We start from the raw sequence: 17,615 nt of genomic DNA on the forward strand, positions 1-17,615 counted from the left end.
TATGTGAAGACTATGGGAATAGCAGCCCTTTGGAATCGCTGAAGCAGGAGTCACAGAAGGATTTTTCGAAGCTGAGACCATTAGAGATCTAGAGAATAAAAGGTATGAGATCCTTTTCATTTAAAAATAAAACAAAATAAATTGAATTGCCAATTTTGTTTGCTGCGTTTACCAAAAAAAAAAAAGAGAGAGCGGTTTTTCTATTCTCATTTTTGGATGTACAATTTTAATACTAATATACTTGCTACCACTGTCTACTGTGTTGAAGTGTAAAGGTGAAATGAAGAAGTTCGCCAAGTGAGAGGCTGAGCCTGGTATTACTTTTATTTCGCTTTCTTTCCCTCTCCCTTCTTTCTCTTTTTTTTTACTGGTCTTCCGCTCTGTTGCTGTTTTTGAACTTAACTACCATGACTGTAATGTTGTCAGGGCATCCCCTATAAAAAGATTGGAGCACTATGCTCTTGGCTCCAAAATGTGGCTCATCTAATCGTTCTTTGATGAACCGCACCGCTTCCTCATTACTGAAAGCATCCCAGAGGCCGTCAGAAGCTAAGATCATGAACTCTGGCTGGAGTTTGTCCAGGTCAAAGGTCAAGATATCTGGATCAGGAATGACAACATTGAGATTTTTCAACGGGTAATCCCCAAGAGAACGAGACATGGCCAGGATCCCCTGAACACGCCAGGAACCATTGAAACTGATGAAGCCACCTGGAAGAGAGAAAGAGAGGGAAAATGATTAAATGGTGTTTATGGGAAATTGTTTTCAGACGTTTTCACACCACTAGGTTATTTAGGTCTTAGGAAAACTGAGTAACTTTTTTTCCCCCTTAATAAAATCCTTTCTCTGTTTTTCTTTTTAAAAAATAGACTTATTAAACAGTTTTCTCTTTTAAAAACAACATTAAAAACAACTCCAAGTACAAAAACAATGTGACATAACATAACACCACATATCATATAAAATCATTTTACAATGTACCTTATCGGCTTACATACTTCGCTTTTATAACTCTTACACTGTACCTTATATTTTTCTTATATTTCCTAAATCCTACATACAATTTCTTCTTAGTATCTATCATCTTGTCTAGTTCTATCCACCTATCACCCTTTTTCTATAGTACGTAATACAAATATTTCGGCAGTTTGGCGTGTTCTATAACCTCATTAATTCTAACATTTTTTCTTCCAGTACTTCCTGCAGTTTTTTATATATCTCCCCTGGTAGCACCTCCAGCCCTGGTGTTTTATTGTTTTTTGATGGCCTCTTTTAATTCCCTTAATGTTATTTTGTCGTTTAACATTGTTTGTGTTGATAACACAACACTGTTTATTATCTAGGCAACATTTTGATAAATTATTGGTAGGGTTAAAAGTACAATGACTGGCCCAATGTCACTATCCAAGGCTGGTTCCTATATATATATATCTCCCTTCCTTTTCATTATCAGCAAACACACACACACACACACACACATATACATACACAAAAAGAATTGTCCTAAAAATGTGAGTTGCAGGTGTATTTATAAATGAAGAGGCAACAGCCATCGCAATAGCCATCACGATCTCTGGAACATTTAATATTTATTAAAAACTACTAAAATTACTAAGCTTTCGTTAGTCCTCTACTAATATTGTCAGAGTATTAAAATCCCCATTGAAGACATAGTTGATCTTATATAATGCTGCCCCGAGTCTTCAGAGAAGAGCGGCATACAAATCTAATTAATATTAATAATAATAATAATAATAGTAATAATAGTAATAATAATAATTTTCCCATTGCCCACATCACAAGCCAACATCCTTCCCTTCCTCCTGTAATTAGCTTTGTTGTTGCTAGCTTAGTCATGTAAAAGGTGGAATTGCTGTTGCTTTTTTAACTTTTGTGTATTGCCTCTTTCTCTCTCCAGAGGGTAGAGTAGCGTTACGAGGCATTACTTTGGGCGTACTTATCACTACTTTCCCCCCTTGTTTTTATTCCTCCCTTCCTTAGGTACCCACATTGTCTCCTCTAACATCTTTTCTGTCCATGATTGTGCATTGGGTCTGCATTGTTCTACACCCCCACCCACTCTGTCTCTGTGCTCTTCCAGCGTGCTGTCTTGCAGGCAGCTTAAGTTTGTCACACCTTCATTAGGCTGTTCCCTATGCCTATGGGGCGGGGGGGGGGAGATTTATATATTTATAGTCATAGATTTTCACGGGTATAGGTATGTAGCTCTTGGCATATTTGGGTCTTTTCCCTTTGTTGCAAAGGAACCATCAATTTCCGGTCACAATTCAAAGTGTTGGTTATGACCTTTAAAGCCCTTCATGGCATTGGACCAGAATATCTCCGAGACCGCCTTCTGCCACACGAATCCCAGCGACCAATTAGGTCCCACAGAGTGGGCCTTCTCCGGGTCCCGTCAACTAAACAATGTCGGTTGGTGGTCCCCAGGGGAAGAGCCTTCTCTGTGGCGGCCCCGACTCTCTGGAACCAGCTCCCCCCAGAGATTAGAACTGCCCCTACCCTCCTTGCCTTTCGTAAACTCCTTAAAATCCACCTTTGTCGTCAGGCATGGGAGAACTGAAATATCTCCTCTGGGCCTATACAATTTATGTATGGTATGCTTGTATGTATGTCTGCTTAATAATGGTTTTTTAAAAAATATCTTAAATTGTAAATTATTAGATTTGTTATGAACTGTTTTTATTGTGTTGTGAGCCACCCCGAATCTACGGAAAGGGGTGGCATACAAATCTAATAACTAAATAACTAAATAAATAAAATAAATCCTTCCAAAGTTGAACTTTTTTTCACATGTGATTTTACAAAAGGGGTTAGTTTTGAAACTAAAACTAAGTTGGGATGGCTAATGTATGTGTGCACTGAGCTGACGCTTAGCTCTCACTTCTGAAAAACTCTTACAACTCACACACTTCACAGTTTTAAACTTTAACAAATGGAACACAATTTATTGAGGCAGCCCAAAAAGCTGGACAGATGCTATTGGACTCACTTGTGCTTATATGACCCAGCTTACAATTCAGTGCTCAAGTATTTGGCTGAAAAAATGGACTCTGTAGTGGGACTTCCACTTTCTACAGCTCTGATCTGTTTTCAAGTTTGGAGAACACTCCGGCCTTTGAAGTACATTTGTCTCACAATCCCTGATGTAGGTGTTCCTTCCTATACTAATTTTGTTTCTGGGTTTTACATGAATACAGAGTTTTTAAAAATGGCACTACAGTAGTGCCTCTAGATACGAGTTTAATTCATTCCAGAACTGAGCTCGTATGTCGATCAACTCGCATCTCGAACGAATGCCTTTAGACTTTGTTTTTCCCTGCCGAGATAACCAGAAGCAAGTATTCTTGCGCCACCTAGTGGAAGCTCGGCTCGTATCCCGAATTTGAGCTTAGGTGTCGAACAGAAATTTCGTTCCCGTCGTGGCTCATAACTTGGAATACTCGCATGTGGAGCAGCTCGTATCTAGAGGTACTACTGTATTAGAAAAACAAAAGCATATTCAGTAACATTTGAGATTAATGAGAACAGAGCTAATAGACTGCGAGCATATCCTTTTCTATCATGATACATTTTATGTTATGTAGCTTATATCTGATGCACAAAGTACAAGAAATATCCAAACACTGCCACGAGGAGTTAAGATTAAATCAATATCCTTGCTGTTGCTATTGAAATGGTAGACACATGGGTTTCCGTAGGCAAGTTCATTCATATATATGACAAACTGCTGAATAGGAAGAAAATTCAACCTTCATCTCTGTTGTTTGCAACATAAAGGACATTTTCTTGCCTATGCTCAGGCAATCTCCCCTACATTTTAATCATGTACTGTATATCCCTCTGGGATAATTCAAGAAGAGGTTCATACTCATTTGCAACGATTTATAATGGTACTGGGATATCAGGCCAGATTTACAAAAGTCAAAATCTCACTCCGGGGCACACACACACAAAAATAAAAGCAAATACAAGCAAAAGCTTATCTTTTTCATCAAGAAATTCTGGTTGAATAGGAGCAGTAATGATCCAGGAAAAAAAAGTTCTTGTGAAAATAATAATCCTTCATTTTTGGGTTCATAGAGGAAAATAGAAGAAACCAGCAAGGAAGAGTCGTATTTCAAAGTAAGGGGACACAGTACTTGGGCTAGGTACAACTGAAATACTGTAGAAATAGTCCCTGGGATGGGAGGATTACAGTGATCCCTTGCCACTTTGCGGTTCAACTTTGATGGCTTCAGTGCATTGCGGGTTGCTGAAAGACCCGGAAGTGAGCGCAGGGGGCGGCGGTTTTGCCTGAGTCGGACTTTCTCGCTTGAGCAGTAATGAATGAAGGGTATGCTGCTTTAAAGGTTTGCAGCTGAGTTAGCTGGTCCTGGTGGTGGCGGTGGGGCTAACTCAGCGGTGCGCCTGGCTTCTCCCTGCCAAACTGACGCTTTGCTGCTGGGTGCGGAGCAGAGCCTCTGGGAGCCCAATGCGAGGATTCCCCGGGAGAGACAGACGGAGGCAGAGAGACAAGAGGTAAAGAGAGGAGGGGGGAAGTGAGGGACAATGTGTGGGGGGAGAGAGAAAGAAAAAATCCTACTTCACGGATTTTCATTTATTGCGGGAGGTCCTGGAATGTAACCCTCGCGATAAACAAGGGATCACTGTATTAGCAATACAGTCATAAATAATATTCTCATCATCACATCTACGGAGATTATCAGTCATCCAGGTCCCTGTTGTCCCAAAGGTGCTTTTTCAAGAGGCAACTGGACCTTCTTGTTTTTCTTTGCAGACATTTTTGCTTCTCATCCAAGAAGCTTCTTCAGCTCTTAGAGAAGAAGCGGAAGAAGCTTCCTGGATGAGAAGCGAAACGTCTGCAAAGAAAAACAAGAAATCCAGTCGCCCCTTGAAAAAGCACCTTTGGGACATTCTGGTCATCAGTTACTCAAGGAAGTTCCATCTAGCTCTGAAACATTCTAGACAACACCATTCTTAGGAAAACAATAAATCCCCCTGGTACATATTACAACTTTGTCTTAATTGCAAAAAAAACCCCTAACCTTGTACGAACATTCTTGGAAACTTGACCGGAAACCCAGTTCAAGTTTCAAATTGGGCCCTGGAAGCTCAATTGGAACTTCTGAGATTGCCTACTAATGCTCACACAGGTAAACTTATTATTATGTACTGTTATTATGTACTGTTTTATTGTTGTTGTGAGCCGCCCCGAGTTTGCGGAGAGGGGCGGCATATAAATCCAATAAATCTAATCTAATCTAAATCTTATTTTAGCAACTACCTTATTCAATGACCTTTCATAGTAGTTATAACAACAACAACAAGAGTTGGAAGGGACTTTGGAGGTCTTCAAGTCCAATCCCCTGCTTATGCAGGAAACCCTACACTAATTCAGACAGATGGTTATCCAACATCTTCTTAAAAACTTCCAGTGTAGGAGCATTCACAACTTCTGGAGGCAAGCTGTTCTAACTGTTCTAACTTCTGGAAGCAAACTGTTCTAACTGTCAGGAAATTTCTACTTAGTTCTAAGTTACTTCTCTCCTTGTTTAGTTTCCACCCATTGCTTCTTGTTCTACCCTCAGGTGCTTTGGCGAATAGGTTGATTCCTTCTTTGTGGCAACCCCTGGGATATTGGAACACTGCTATCTTGTCTTCCCTAGTCCTTCTTTTCATTAAACCAGACATACCCAGTTCCTGCATCCGTGTTTCATATGTTTTAGCCTCTAGTCCCCTAATCATCTTTGTTGCTCTTCTCTGCACTCTTTTTAGAGTCTCAACATCCTTTTTGCATCACGGAGACCAAAGCTGAATGCAGTGATGAAACAATAATCGGAAGTGTGTGTTGGCTTTCAACAAAATCATCATAAAATGCAGTCACATTTTATGACCAAAGTGTGGTCATCTGACCACAGGAAGAGGCTGATGATCAGAATTTCTCATCTGGATCACGAGCTTCCAGATAAGTCATATCTTTGGCCCTGTTTCCTAATTTATATTACCTAAAATAATGTTATACAAGGAAGGAGAAAAAAAGAGGAAAAAAACCCCTTCTTGCTCTACTATGTGAAAATAAAGATATTTTGGCAAAGTTTGTGCTTTTCTGGATCAGCTGACCATTTCCACATGCCTGCTGTCTTCATTGGGAGATAAAAGAAGTGAAGGAGAAAAGCTTTAACAGATATAGAATCTCTCTAGTTCTATAGTGAGAAAAGACTTTATTGTTATTCTAAAAAAACCAAAGCACACACACTTTTGTTCACCTGTCTGGGAAGAGTTTGATCTGGTGACACCTGACAAGTGGACAAGGCCATCGGAGCTGTGAGTTCCGCCACCTGTTTACTGGATCCGTGTCCCTCCTGGTTGGTTTCGGCCAGCAGGGAGGTGACACGGAGCTGGGCCCAGGAGATTACCAACGCTTCCTTGGGGAGGGGAGTTTTTCCATCACTCTATAAAGAAGCGCTTGTGCGCCCCCTCCTCAAGAAGCCCTCCCTGGACCCAGCCGTACTTAACAACTATCGTCCAGTCTCCAACCTTCCCTTTATGGGGAAGGTTGTCGAGAAGGTGGTGGCACTCCAGCTCCAGCGGTCCTTGGAAGAAGCCGATTATCTAGGTCCCCAGCAGTCGGGTTTCAGGGCCGGTTACAGCACGGAAACCGCTTTGGTCGCGTTGATGGATGATCTCTGGCGGGCCCGGGACAGGGGTTTATCCTCTGTCCTGGTGCTCCTTGACCTTTCACGGCTTTCGATACCATCGACCATGGTATCCTTCTGCACCGGCTGGAGGGGTTGGGAGTGGGAGGCACTGTCCTTCAGTGGTTCTCCTCCTACCTCTCTGGCCGGTCGCAGTCGGTGTTAGTGGGGGGCCAGAGGTCGACTCCTAGGTTTCTCCCTTGTGGGGTGCCTCAGGGGTCGGTCCTCTCCCCCCTGCTATTCAACATCTACATGAAACCGCTGGGCGAGATCATCCAAGGACATGGGGTGAGGTATCATCAATATGCGGATGATACCCAGCTTTACATCTCCACCCCATGCCCAGTCAACGAAGCGGTGGAAGTGATGTGCCGGTGCCTGGAGGCTGTTGGGGCCTGGATGGGTGTCAACAGACTCAAGCTCAACCCGGATAAGACGGAGTGGCTGTGGGTTCTGCCTCCCAAGGACAATCCCATCTGTCCGTCCATCACCCTGGGGGGGGAATTATTGACCCCCTCAGAGAGGGTCCGCAACTTGGGCGTCCTCCTCGATCCACAGCTCACATTAGAACAACATCTTTCAGCTGTGGCGAGGGGGGCGTTTGCCCAGGTTCGCCTGGTGCACCAGTTGCGGCCCTATCTGGACCGGGACTCATTGCTCACAGTCACTCATGCCCTCATCACCTCGAGGTTCGACTACTGTAATGCTCTCTACATGGGGTTACCTTTGAAAAGTGTTCGGAAACTTCAGATCGTGCAAAATGCAGCTGCGAGAGCAGTCATGGGCCTACCTAGGTATGCCCATGTTTCACCATCACTCCGCAGTCTGCATTGGTTGCCGATCAATTTCCGGTCACAATTCAAAGTGTTGGTTATGACCTTTAAAGCCCTTCATGGCATCGGACCAGAATATCTCCGAGACCGCCTCCTGCCGCACGAATCCCAGCGACCGATTAGGTCCCACAGAGTGGGCCTTCTCCGGGTCCCGTCAACTAAACAATGTCGGTTGGCGGGCCCCAGGGGAAGAGCCTTCTCTGTGGCGGCCCCGGCCCTCTGGAACCAACTCCCCCCGGAGATTAGAACTGCCCCTACTCTTCCTGCCTTCCGTAAACTCCTTAAAACCCACCTTTGCCGTCAGGCATGGGGGAACTGAAACATCTCCCCCTGGGCACGTTTAATTTATGCATGGTATGTCTGTGTGTGTGACTGTTAGCATATGGGGTTTTTTAAATATTTAAATATTTTAAATTTGTCTGATTGCTTATGATTTGTTTTTACATGTTGTGAGCCGCCCCGAGTCTTCGGAGAGGGGCGGCATACAAATCTAAGTAATAAATAAAATAAATAAATAAATTTACTTCTCTCTTTCTGTCCTACAATCCTGCCTCCTTCACATGTTGCTTATTTTCTGGGGGGTTTTTGGGTGTTATCTTTTATTACTACAGTCAATCTTTGTTTCCCCTTTTCCCTTTTGCTACAGATTAAATGCATTTTTTTTTAAGTGGAAGGATTTACTTTCTGTGAGTAAAAAGAAAATTTCACTTCCTTTAGCGCATGGCAATAGAAAGGAACTGATGTTCATTTGTAAAGTGTAAATTAGTCTTCCCCAATTATAACTTCTCAGAATTGTGTTTGACAGTTTCTCCCAGAACTTTGCAGCAACACCATCCAGCAAACTCAGAAAAATGAAGCAAGAACAAATTAGGAAAATGGAACAAGGTTGTTTCTTTTGCCAAACTTTTTATTTATTATTTCTTCATTTTAAACATATCTGCATTGATTGCCATTAATAGCAATTTGCAATTAAATCATTAAAACTGACAATTGCTTTAAGAAAACTCTACTTTTTTCCTTTTGATTTTAATCGCATTGATTGTATTGTGTTTGTTATTTTATATTCTAAAACTGTTGAAAGCTACTTTGAATGTTTACAGAAATGGAAAAGGACAAAATCAAGGATAAATAAAAATAAAAATAAACTGCACTTCTATTTTTAAAAGCTCTCATTACCCCATGCACTCAACTACTGTCCAAACCCACAAAAAATATATTTTTATTGAGCTTAGTTTATGCCGTTTTACATTAGTAAAATGCCACAATGCCTAAAGACACAGAGTAAAGATCACTGGATGATCACTGGATGACTTATTCTCAACAATAATCATAAAAATACAGACACGTGTAAGAGGAATGTCATATATTTTCTTGTTCAGATTTTGCAGTTTGCAAAAATATATTGGAATACATTTTCAAGCCCCAAAGTATAATTTTTATATTCCCCTTCCTTTCCTTGTTTCATTTTTACATAAAAGACATGGCTAATGGAACCATCTCTAGTATCCTAATCTTTGAGGCCAACAGATATTCCTAGGAAGGTGATTTTCTGAAATCTTATAACTTAGAACAGTGGTTCTCACCCTGTGGTCCACAGTCCCTTGAGAGCAAGGGCGGTGCACATTGTGACATTTCACATGTGTGCAGGCTACGTTAGCGCGTTTCCGTGTGCGATTTTGCTTCTGTCATACTCAGAGGCAAGATTTTCCTTCCTCACATGCTCAGAGAACTGAAAATTAGAAAAAAATATGGCGGGACGCACATATTGGCCAAGAGAGCATCAGAGCCATCGTGGCAAGATTGCCTCATCATCAGGCCATTAGTGGAGCCGCGCATCAGACCGCAACAGTAGGAACCCACCTTTGTTTGGGAGTTTACCATGTGGTCAAAGGGCATCCATGAATATTTGAAGAAATGTTATTATTTAAATCTTCAGTTAAGTCTTGGTGGTCCGTGGCCATGGTCCGTGGTCACAAAAGGTATTTAAAGGGGGTTGAGAACCACTGACCTAGAAAATTTGGTGTTGCCTACTATTGGATAAGAATAATTTTCTAAGATTAAACTAAACCCTCATCAACCAGTTTTTTAAAAAACACCCTACACATCTCAACTATTCTTAAAAATTCTCATTATAAACTCAAATATTTTGTATGTCAAGATGCTGTTGAAGAAGGAATAATTTCTGATTTAGGCAGAGCTGCATATTATAAAAGAGCTCAAGCTAAAAGTAACTGAAAGTTCTCCCTGAGTAAACTCAATTTATACAAGTACAGACATTTTACAGATTTACAGCCTAGCAAACTCTCAGTGAAATTTTCACATGGCCGCAATATACGCTCAGAACTGAATAAAAAAAACCCTGTCCTGATTGCATTTTTAAAAAAGCATCACTAGAATATTATAATTTTCTCTTTGGAGAAAACCAAAAATAACATGTCCTTCGATGTCCAGTACAATGTATTATTGGCAATATTCCCTACTGGCTAATGTATTCAATCTATCATTTCCATCTTATGATTGACTTTCTGGCTGAACAAGTAGAACAGTTCTGGATTTACTTTATTCACATCTCATTTTTTGGTAACATTTTGCTCTGATGAAGAGTTATGGAGAATTCAAAAACTGTTACACTTGTGCCATTTTGGGTGGCTTCAACCAATGGATGAATGGATTTTGCAAACATGATCAAAAGTTTGCTCATAACAACTTGCCTCATAGGAAATATACATTTTTCAAAAATCATTAAACTGATAGCATATTAAAATAGACATGATTTTAGAATAATAAGGTATTTCCCCCTATCACTCAATACTCAATACTATAAATTGGGATCATTCAATAAACTTGTTTCCAGTCAGGCTGTTCATTATACAACATATGAACTTGTGGAAGGGGTTATTTGGTGTTACAAGATATTGTGGAAGATGGCACATAACATGAATTTTTTTTTTTGCTTCGATGTCCTGAAGATGTCCTTCCTGGAGTCTACGTTTCGGCCGTCCAGGAAGGACGTCTCCGTGATGTCAAAGCTCCGCCCATGGAATTCCCTATTGGGATTCCCCACCTCTGTTTGAGCCTCCTGACCGGCCGACAGCTCCGCGACTCTTTTGCAAAGCTGACAGCCGGGCGGCGGGGCTTCTCGTCGTCCTCCTGAACTCGAACACCGAACCCGAACTTTTGCCGAACTTCCAGGTTCGGCATTCGGGAGAATGCCTAGAAGTCCCCCAGCTGTTTCAAAAGGTGACAGCCGGGCGGCGGGGCTTATCGGCGGCCTCCTGAACCCGAAAGTTCGGCAAAAGTTCGGGTTTGGCATTCAGGTTTGGGAGGACGCCGAGGAACCCCCCGGCTGTTTCAAAAGGTGGGGCTTCTCGGCAGCCACCCGAACTTTTGCCGAACTTCCGGGTTCGGTGTTCGGGCGGCGGGTTCGTAAGGCGGAAAAAGTTCGTAAGAAGAGGCAAAAAATTTCCGAACCCCGGGTTCGTATCTTGAAAAGTTCATATCACGAGGGGTTCGTATCACGAGGTACCACTGTACAATGTTCTGCCAATGATGTAAAAAAAGAAACAAACCAAACACCCAATTTAGAAACTTACCAGCTCTTTTAATCCTCTTTCTTTCTTTCAGCTGATAGGGCTTGTGATCGTGAGACAAAGGAATAGCATTTCCATCCTTATCGCACAAGACCCCCCTTGAATCTCCAACGTTGGCCACTGTCAGCTCTTTATCGGACAGTAAAGCAATCAAACATGTTGTTCCTGAAAAGCAAAGAAGAAGACTATTAGGATAGCTGAGTGAAAAATCAGTACCGCTTCCTTCATAGACTTTTCCTGATCCACCTTATTTGCATTCAGGAGCCGTCAGAAATGGCAGCTGCATTTGTATCTGTACAAAACATCTAGTAGTAGGAAGACAGGCTGTTTCATGGCACTGATCAAATCTGACAGTCAATTTCTTTTTCCCCACAATATTATTTTCTGTATCTGAAATTTGGTTGGCATTTCAGGGACTGGTTCTCACCTAGCTTGTCATTCATGAAGCCTACAAGAAAAAATAAATATGGCCCCGTATCCCAATGGTATATATGGTATATAAACAGTCATCCTTATTCCATTTGTTTTCCTCCCAATATAAACCACATGACAAGTGCAAAAACATTTGATAAAACATACAAAGAGGAAGTCTGATCGTGCACAGTAAATGTCACTGAAAAGCAGATTCTATATTACAAACCACAAGAGGACTATATTCCCAATGATAAACTGATGTCTGTCTTCTCCCACTGGGCAAGGATAATAAAGGAAAAAATCTCCTATTGACATATCCATTTGTTTGTAGCTGTGTGTGATTGACAACAGCTTCGGATTTACCAGGTGTAGAAATATTGTTTAGCTGGGACAGATATAACTCTCTTGATCCCTGTTGAAAGGCATGACATTAAAAAAATGATGTTGCCTAATAAAAGGATCCTAAAGGAAATTTCTGGCCATGGGTCTTAACTAAACAAGCTTCCAGCATCTGCCTACATAGTCACTGTCTTTCAGTGACCATGTCATACTTCTATTGGTTTCCATTCCATACTGTACTATAATTTCTTTATTTACGTAATGTAATCATTTGTTCTGAAGCAGATTGCAAATCCAGTTTTTGAAATTCATACATACAGTGATACCTTGTCATACAAACTTAATTGGTTCCGGGACGAGGTTCTTAAGGTGAAAAGTTTGTAAGACGAAACAATGTTTCCCATAGGAATCAATGGAAAAGCGATTAATGTGTGCAAGCCCAAAATTCACCCCTTTTGCCAGCGGAATGCTTCTGTGCGTACGTAGAAGCAGCACATGTGTGCACAAACTGATTATAAAAGTTGTACATACTCTTGATCAGTTGGAGGATGATGAAGATATTGAGGACTCAGATTCAGATAGTGTTTATGAAGTAGTGGGGGCCCTGGGGTTACATGGAGTAGAACAGGTGGGAGGCCAGCCACAGGATGGGGCTATGAGTTCAGGATCTAGCGAGGGAGAATCAGATGCACGCTGGGTTAATCCTAAATTCAGAAGAATTCAGAAACGTAGAGAGCAAAGGTCTGGAAGAAGATATTAAGGAGAGGAATGGGTCAAATATTGTAGTGAGGTAATTGGCACGTCAGGGGGCTAGTGGAGAAGAAGTGTGGAGTTTCAACGTTGCCGTAAAGAAATATGGAGGGGGTTTTCGCCACGCTAAAGTAAGCCAAAGTGTTTTGTATTGTATTTAGTCAGAGTGGTTGTTTTTTATAGCTATGTAGTTAGGAAATAAATCTTGTCTAAGTTAAGCAGGACAAAGAATGTGAGGAATGTGGCTAGAAGAGAGATAACGGACCGATTGATGTCGGAAATGTGTTGAAGTACAAGAGAGCAGAGAAATAAATGGAATTGCTTTATTCATGAAATGATGCATTTAATGAGAGTTATTTGTAATTACTAAACTTCTACCAGACACCAGAACAGAACCCACTACTGATCCAGATGTCTTTGGGATGTTCACAAGTAGGATATGGAGATATACAATAGTTTTTTTGTCACCATTGTTTCCCTGCAACTAATATTTGAAGACAGGCTAACACCCAACCCGAGGTATGACTTTATCTGATCCTTTTTAAATCCATCCTAATTACTGATCATCACTATACCTTGGGTTAATGAATTTCACAGGCTTATGTCCTGCATCTGAGGTCCCTGGCTGGCCTTTTGTAGGAAGTAAAAACAGTTAATCTGGGTCTCATTCAGTCTACTATTACTGCAAATGCAAGCACATTCAAGCACAAAGTATAGCAGTGAACTTAGTAAGCTATACTGAAAGAAATCTTGAAGTCTCCACCACCAATTTTTTAAGAGTTTCTTTTATGAAGTAGCAACACAACGTTTTAAAAAGCAGTTACGTATTCCTAAGGAACAGAGCTGACATTTAACTTCTCCTATATGAGAACTAAAATTAATTTATTTTTACATCACTGCAATTCATGTTCCAGTTTATCGTTTAAAGGTAAATAAAATTAATTTCATGCTTGCATTCTTTTCCTTTTAAGTGAACCAGAGGAGTGCAAGGTAAATTTTCACCTCAGTTAGTTAATTTACATCTGATTATTCATAAGGTTGAAACATCTGCCTCTGCATATAATGGAGTTCGGTGAGATTATAAATTAAATTAAAGGGTATTAAGGTCCTTATACTAATAAAATAGGAGAATCATAGTGGAAGAGAGATGGTACTGACGCCATTCCAGGTTGTAACGTGAAAAGGATGTCATTACAAGTTGCATGTAAACTGCAACAGATCTTAATATTGCCAGAACACAAATACACCTTCAATAAGCAGCTTCGATGCAGAAATTGTCATCCACATTTTTTTAAAAAAAAAAGTACGATGGCTTTAGTTTACCTCATCTACAGGCCAGAGTTGAGTTCCTAGTAGTGCGCTGCTCTGGTAGTGGCCTGCCAATTTTGCAATTTTTGCACGACGGCTCCAGTAATATCTTTGCCGGTCCATGTGCGGAAGCAAAATCTGTGCATGCATGAAATGTTGCGATGCGGATGCAGCACACCAGTAGGAAGGAAAGAAGAACCTGCTCCTGCTACAGGCATATTAATCAGAAGGTCTTGAGGGACAATGTTTGTGTTGTTAGCTACATTGCTATGGATGCTCCTGAACGTACGACCAGAAATGGGTTCCTACTGGAACAGATAAGGATGCCGCATTGGCAGTAAAAGTTGAGCTGTGTGAGGGGGCCTGCACATGAGAGTTCAGGGATTTTTTTGCTTCCGCGCATGCGAGTAAGCAAAAAATCTCCAAATTTTACGTGTGCGCACGTCCCCTCACAAGATTTTGCTTCCTATATATGCACAGAAGCAAAACCACGCTGAGATGTATGCAGTAATCGACAGCCAAAATTTTTACTTCCACACTGTGGGTGTGGCTTATTTTGTGGGCATGGCTTGATGGTCATGTGACTGGGTAGGAGTGGCTTGCCGGCCATGTGACCAGGTGGGAGTGGCTTGAACGATCGTCATCGTTCAAGTGAACTGTTAAGTCCTCGACTCACAACCTCACCAGAGTCGCTCTCTGGGGTGACAATTAGCTTTGTGTTTCCTGCGCTCTCCTTCCTGGGTCACCCTACTGCCTCAGGCTGGGTAGCTAGGCAAACGAGTGCCAATCAGCTGTTGAGAAAAGATGGGGGAGGAAATGGGCCTCCTGCAACGCCTGCTGGTGGTGGTCTCCCTGCCGCTTTCCGAGGAGGAGGATGGGAGGGTGGAATAGTCAGCTAGAACTGGGCACATAGCTTCATTTATATTGTGATCCGCCCCGAGTCCTTGGAGAGGGGCGGCATACAAATCCAATAAATAAGTAAATACATTTCCACTGGTGGAACTGCATTCCACCCCGTCCTGCCTGCTGCCCACTCCTGGATATACGCGTGCACCGGTAGCAGCAGTAGGAGCAGTCCGCCCCTGCTTACAACCATTCATTCAATGGTCATTTGAAGTTATAACAGTTCACAGAAGAAAGTGCTTATGACCAGTCCTCACACTTACAAATTACTGTAATATCTTGAGGTCCCATGATCACCATTTGCAAACCTTCCTGTGCTTCCAACACGGGAAGTCAATGAGGAAGCTAGATTTGCTTAACAACTGTGACAAAAAGGTTGTAAAATCAGGTGTGACTCACTTAATGCCAATATTGCTTAGCAACAGGGGCTTTGGTCCCAACTGTGGTCATTAATTGAGACTACCTTTAGGGATCTATAATAACACAAAGGTGCCCACTTATGCTTCCACCTAATATGAAAACAATTACAGAAACAACAAAGAAAATATGGGATAGTTGAGTACAAAACACTTACTTCCCCCTTCCCTTTGATTTTGATATGCATTTACTTATATATTGTATGATATACTGAATGTCTTTTTCATAGGTTTATTCAGCCTCTGTTTCTCTATGACAATATACTTTTGTGGGATATTTGTGCATCTCTCTGTTTGGGGTTGGAAAAGCAAGGGGACGAATTCTTTCAAATCACATATTTATTATATGCATTTAACGGAACAGTTTTGATCCCCTCTTTTTAATCACAGAAAGAAAACATAACATTTTTAAAAATTTAACAAATTTGAAATTTTGCTCCAGGAGTACAGATCACAAGTAATTTGAGGGCTGGCAGCTGTATCACACTATTTTATTGTCACATATTGCCCTGGAGATGAAAGATTTCAATTAACAGTAAAGGAAAAGTTTATACACTCCTTGCTCCAGAACTACAATTTTGCCAGTTCCCTTTGTTTCTAAATTGTTCAATTGCAATAAGAAATTTGGCCTTAAATGTCATACAGGCCAAGGATATTGGTTTTGTCGCGCTGGAGATTGCCAGCCTCCAAAGACATTGAGAAACATCCAGTAGTTAGATAGTTAACTCTGTCTAGTAATGTAGCTCCTCCTTTGTGATGTAACCTGTTTTGCTCACATCCCCTCTTCTTGATGAAGAAGGCGGTCTCTAACCTTAGAGATCTCCATTACGGTTCATCTTCTCTAGCTATAAGATGTGCCATCTTGTGTCTCTTCAGACATTTTCTATTTTTATACTTTTCTAATAAAAGTAATTTGTTCATTCGAACATGCTCTGTCTGTACTTCAATAACCATCACCTCCGGAAGGTCCTGGCTCACTCCTCACGGGCTGAGCGCCTTGATAAGGTAACGGTTCTTCTAATCCCGACAGGTTTATCTGATACCAAGTATATGACTGCACTTTTTCATATTTCAGTCTTTATTAGGGCCACGAGATCTAGGCTGCAAAATCTAGATGATTACTAAATATTATTGTTTTCTGATATCTTTCCTACCATCTATTAATCACCTGGACAATAAAGTACCAGGAATTCTCAAGGTTGTCAAGTTTGATGAGATACTGAAAAACATTATTTCTTAAATTTATTTGCTACCTATCTCACCATGGGGCTACTTCAACAATAAAAATGAAGAAATGAAAAGAATGTAAATAGAACAGAGGTAAGATATTAGAACAATAAAATAAACAATGAAAAGGAACACCACAAAACAATATGATTATGAAAAAGAAGGATGAATGGGAGGGAGAGAGTACTCAAAAGGGAAATAATGACAAGTGTTATTGCCAAGAAAACTATACAGATGTGTCTAGGAATCAAGCTTGAGTTAAGATTTTATATCAGTGTATGCAGTCTTGAAGCCTAATACTCTGATGCTATTAATGTCAACTTAATCTGCATTCTCTCTTTACTTTCTGGTTTTTAAAAAAATATCTAGGAAAAGCTTGTCAAAATATAGAGAAATACCATCTCAAAGGATATTCCAAAAAATATGCAGGCTAATTAAAACTGCTGTTTATGGGAGCTTTTTTCCTTCCTTCCCAAAAATATTTAATTTTAATAGTGAACCGTCTCTTTTTTTGCATTTGTACAACAAAGGTAGTTCTCAATTGGAACAGTTCATGACTTATGACCATTATATCAGTTATGACTGTTGCAGCACTCTCATGATCATGTCATCCAAATTCAGATGCTTGGCAAATGGTTCATAGTTATGACGGTTATTGTGTCCCAAGGTTATCCTTTTGCGTGATTGCCTAGAGAGATCTCCTAATTGACATCAGGGGACGGGGGGATGGTCGGCTTCAACCCCACCGCTAAGCCTCGGCCTCGCATCACCGTAGCAGCCCCCACCTGTACAAGAAAGGTCGTAAAAAGGGCCAAAACTCACTTAACAAATTATTATTATTATTATTTATTAAATTTATATGCCGCCCCTTTTCGTAGACTCGGGGCGGCTCACAACAACAGTAGCAAAACAATATGTAATACAAATATAATAATTTAAACTAAAAACCCATAATTTAAAAACATGCACACAACACACCATACATAAACAATATAGGCCTGGGAAAGTTATTTCAGGTGGGTTTTAAGGAGTTTACGAAAGGCAAGGAGGGTGGGGGCAATTCTAATCTCAGGGGGTAGCTGGTTCCAGAGGGTTGGGGCCGCCACAGAGAAGGCTCT

General features: G+C 41.0%; 1 protein-coding gene across 2 annotated transcripts in view; it reads right to left on the bottom strand.

The window, feature by feature from the left end:
* Window positions 1-301: 301 nt before the first annotated feature.
* PPM1L (protein phosphatase, Mg2+/Mn2+ dependent 1L) overlaps window positions 302-17,615 on the bottom strand; it is a 240,177-nt gene continuing 222,863 nt past the window's right edge. For both annotated transcript variants that reach the window (XM_070753560.1, XM_070753559.1), the window contains exons 4-5: window positions 11,144-11,305; window positions 302-711 (exon numbers count right to left, since the gene is read on the bottom strand). In XM_070753560.1, coding sequence (XP_070609661.1) covers window positions 365-711; window positions 11,144-11,305 — 509 coding nt within the window. In that variant the 3' untranslated portion in view covers window positions 302-364. The remainder of the gene's footprint in view (window positions 712-11,143; window positions 11,306-17,615) is intronic.

This window comes from Erythrolamprus reginae, chromosome 5 (assembly GCF_031021105.1).
Source record: "Erythrolamprus reginae isolate rEryReg1 chromosome 5, rEryReg1.hap1, whole genome shotgun sequence".
In the NCBI taxonomy this organism is placed as follows: domain Eukaryota; kingdom Metazoa; phylum Chordata; class Lepidosauria; order Squamata; family Dipsadidae; genus Erythrolamprus; species Erythrolamprus reginae.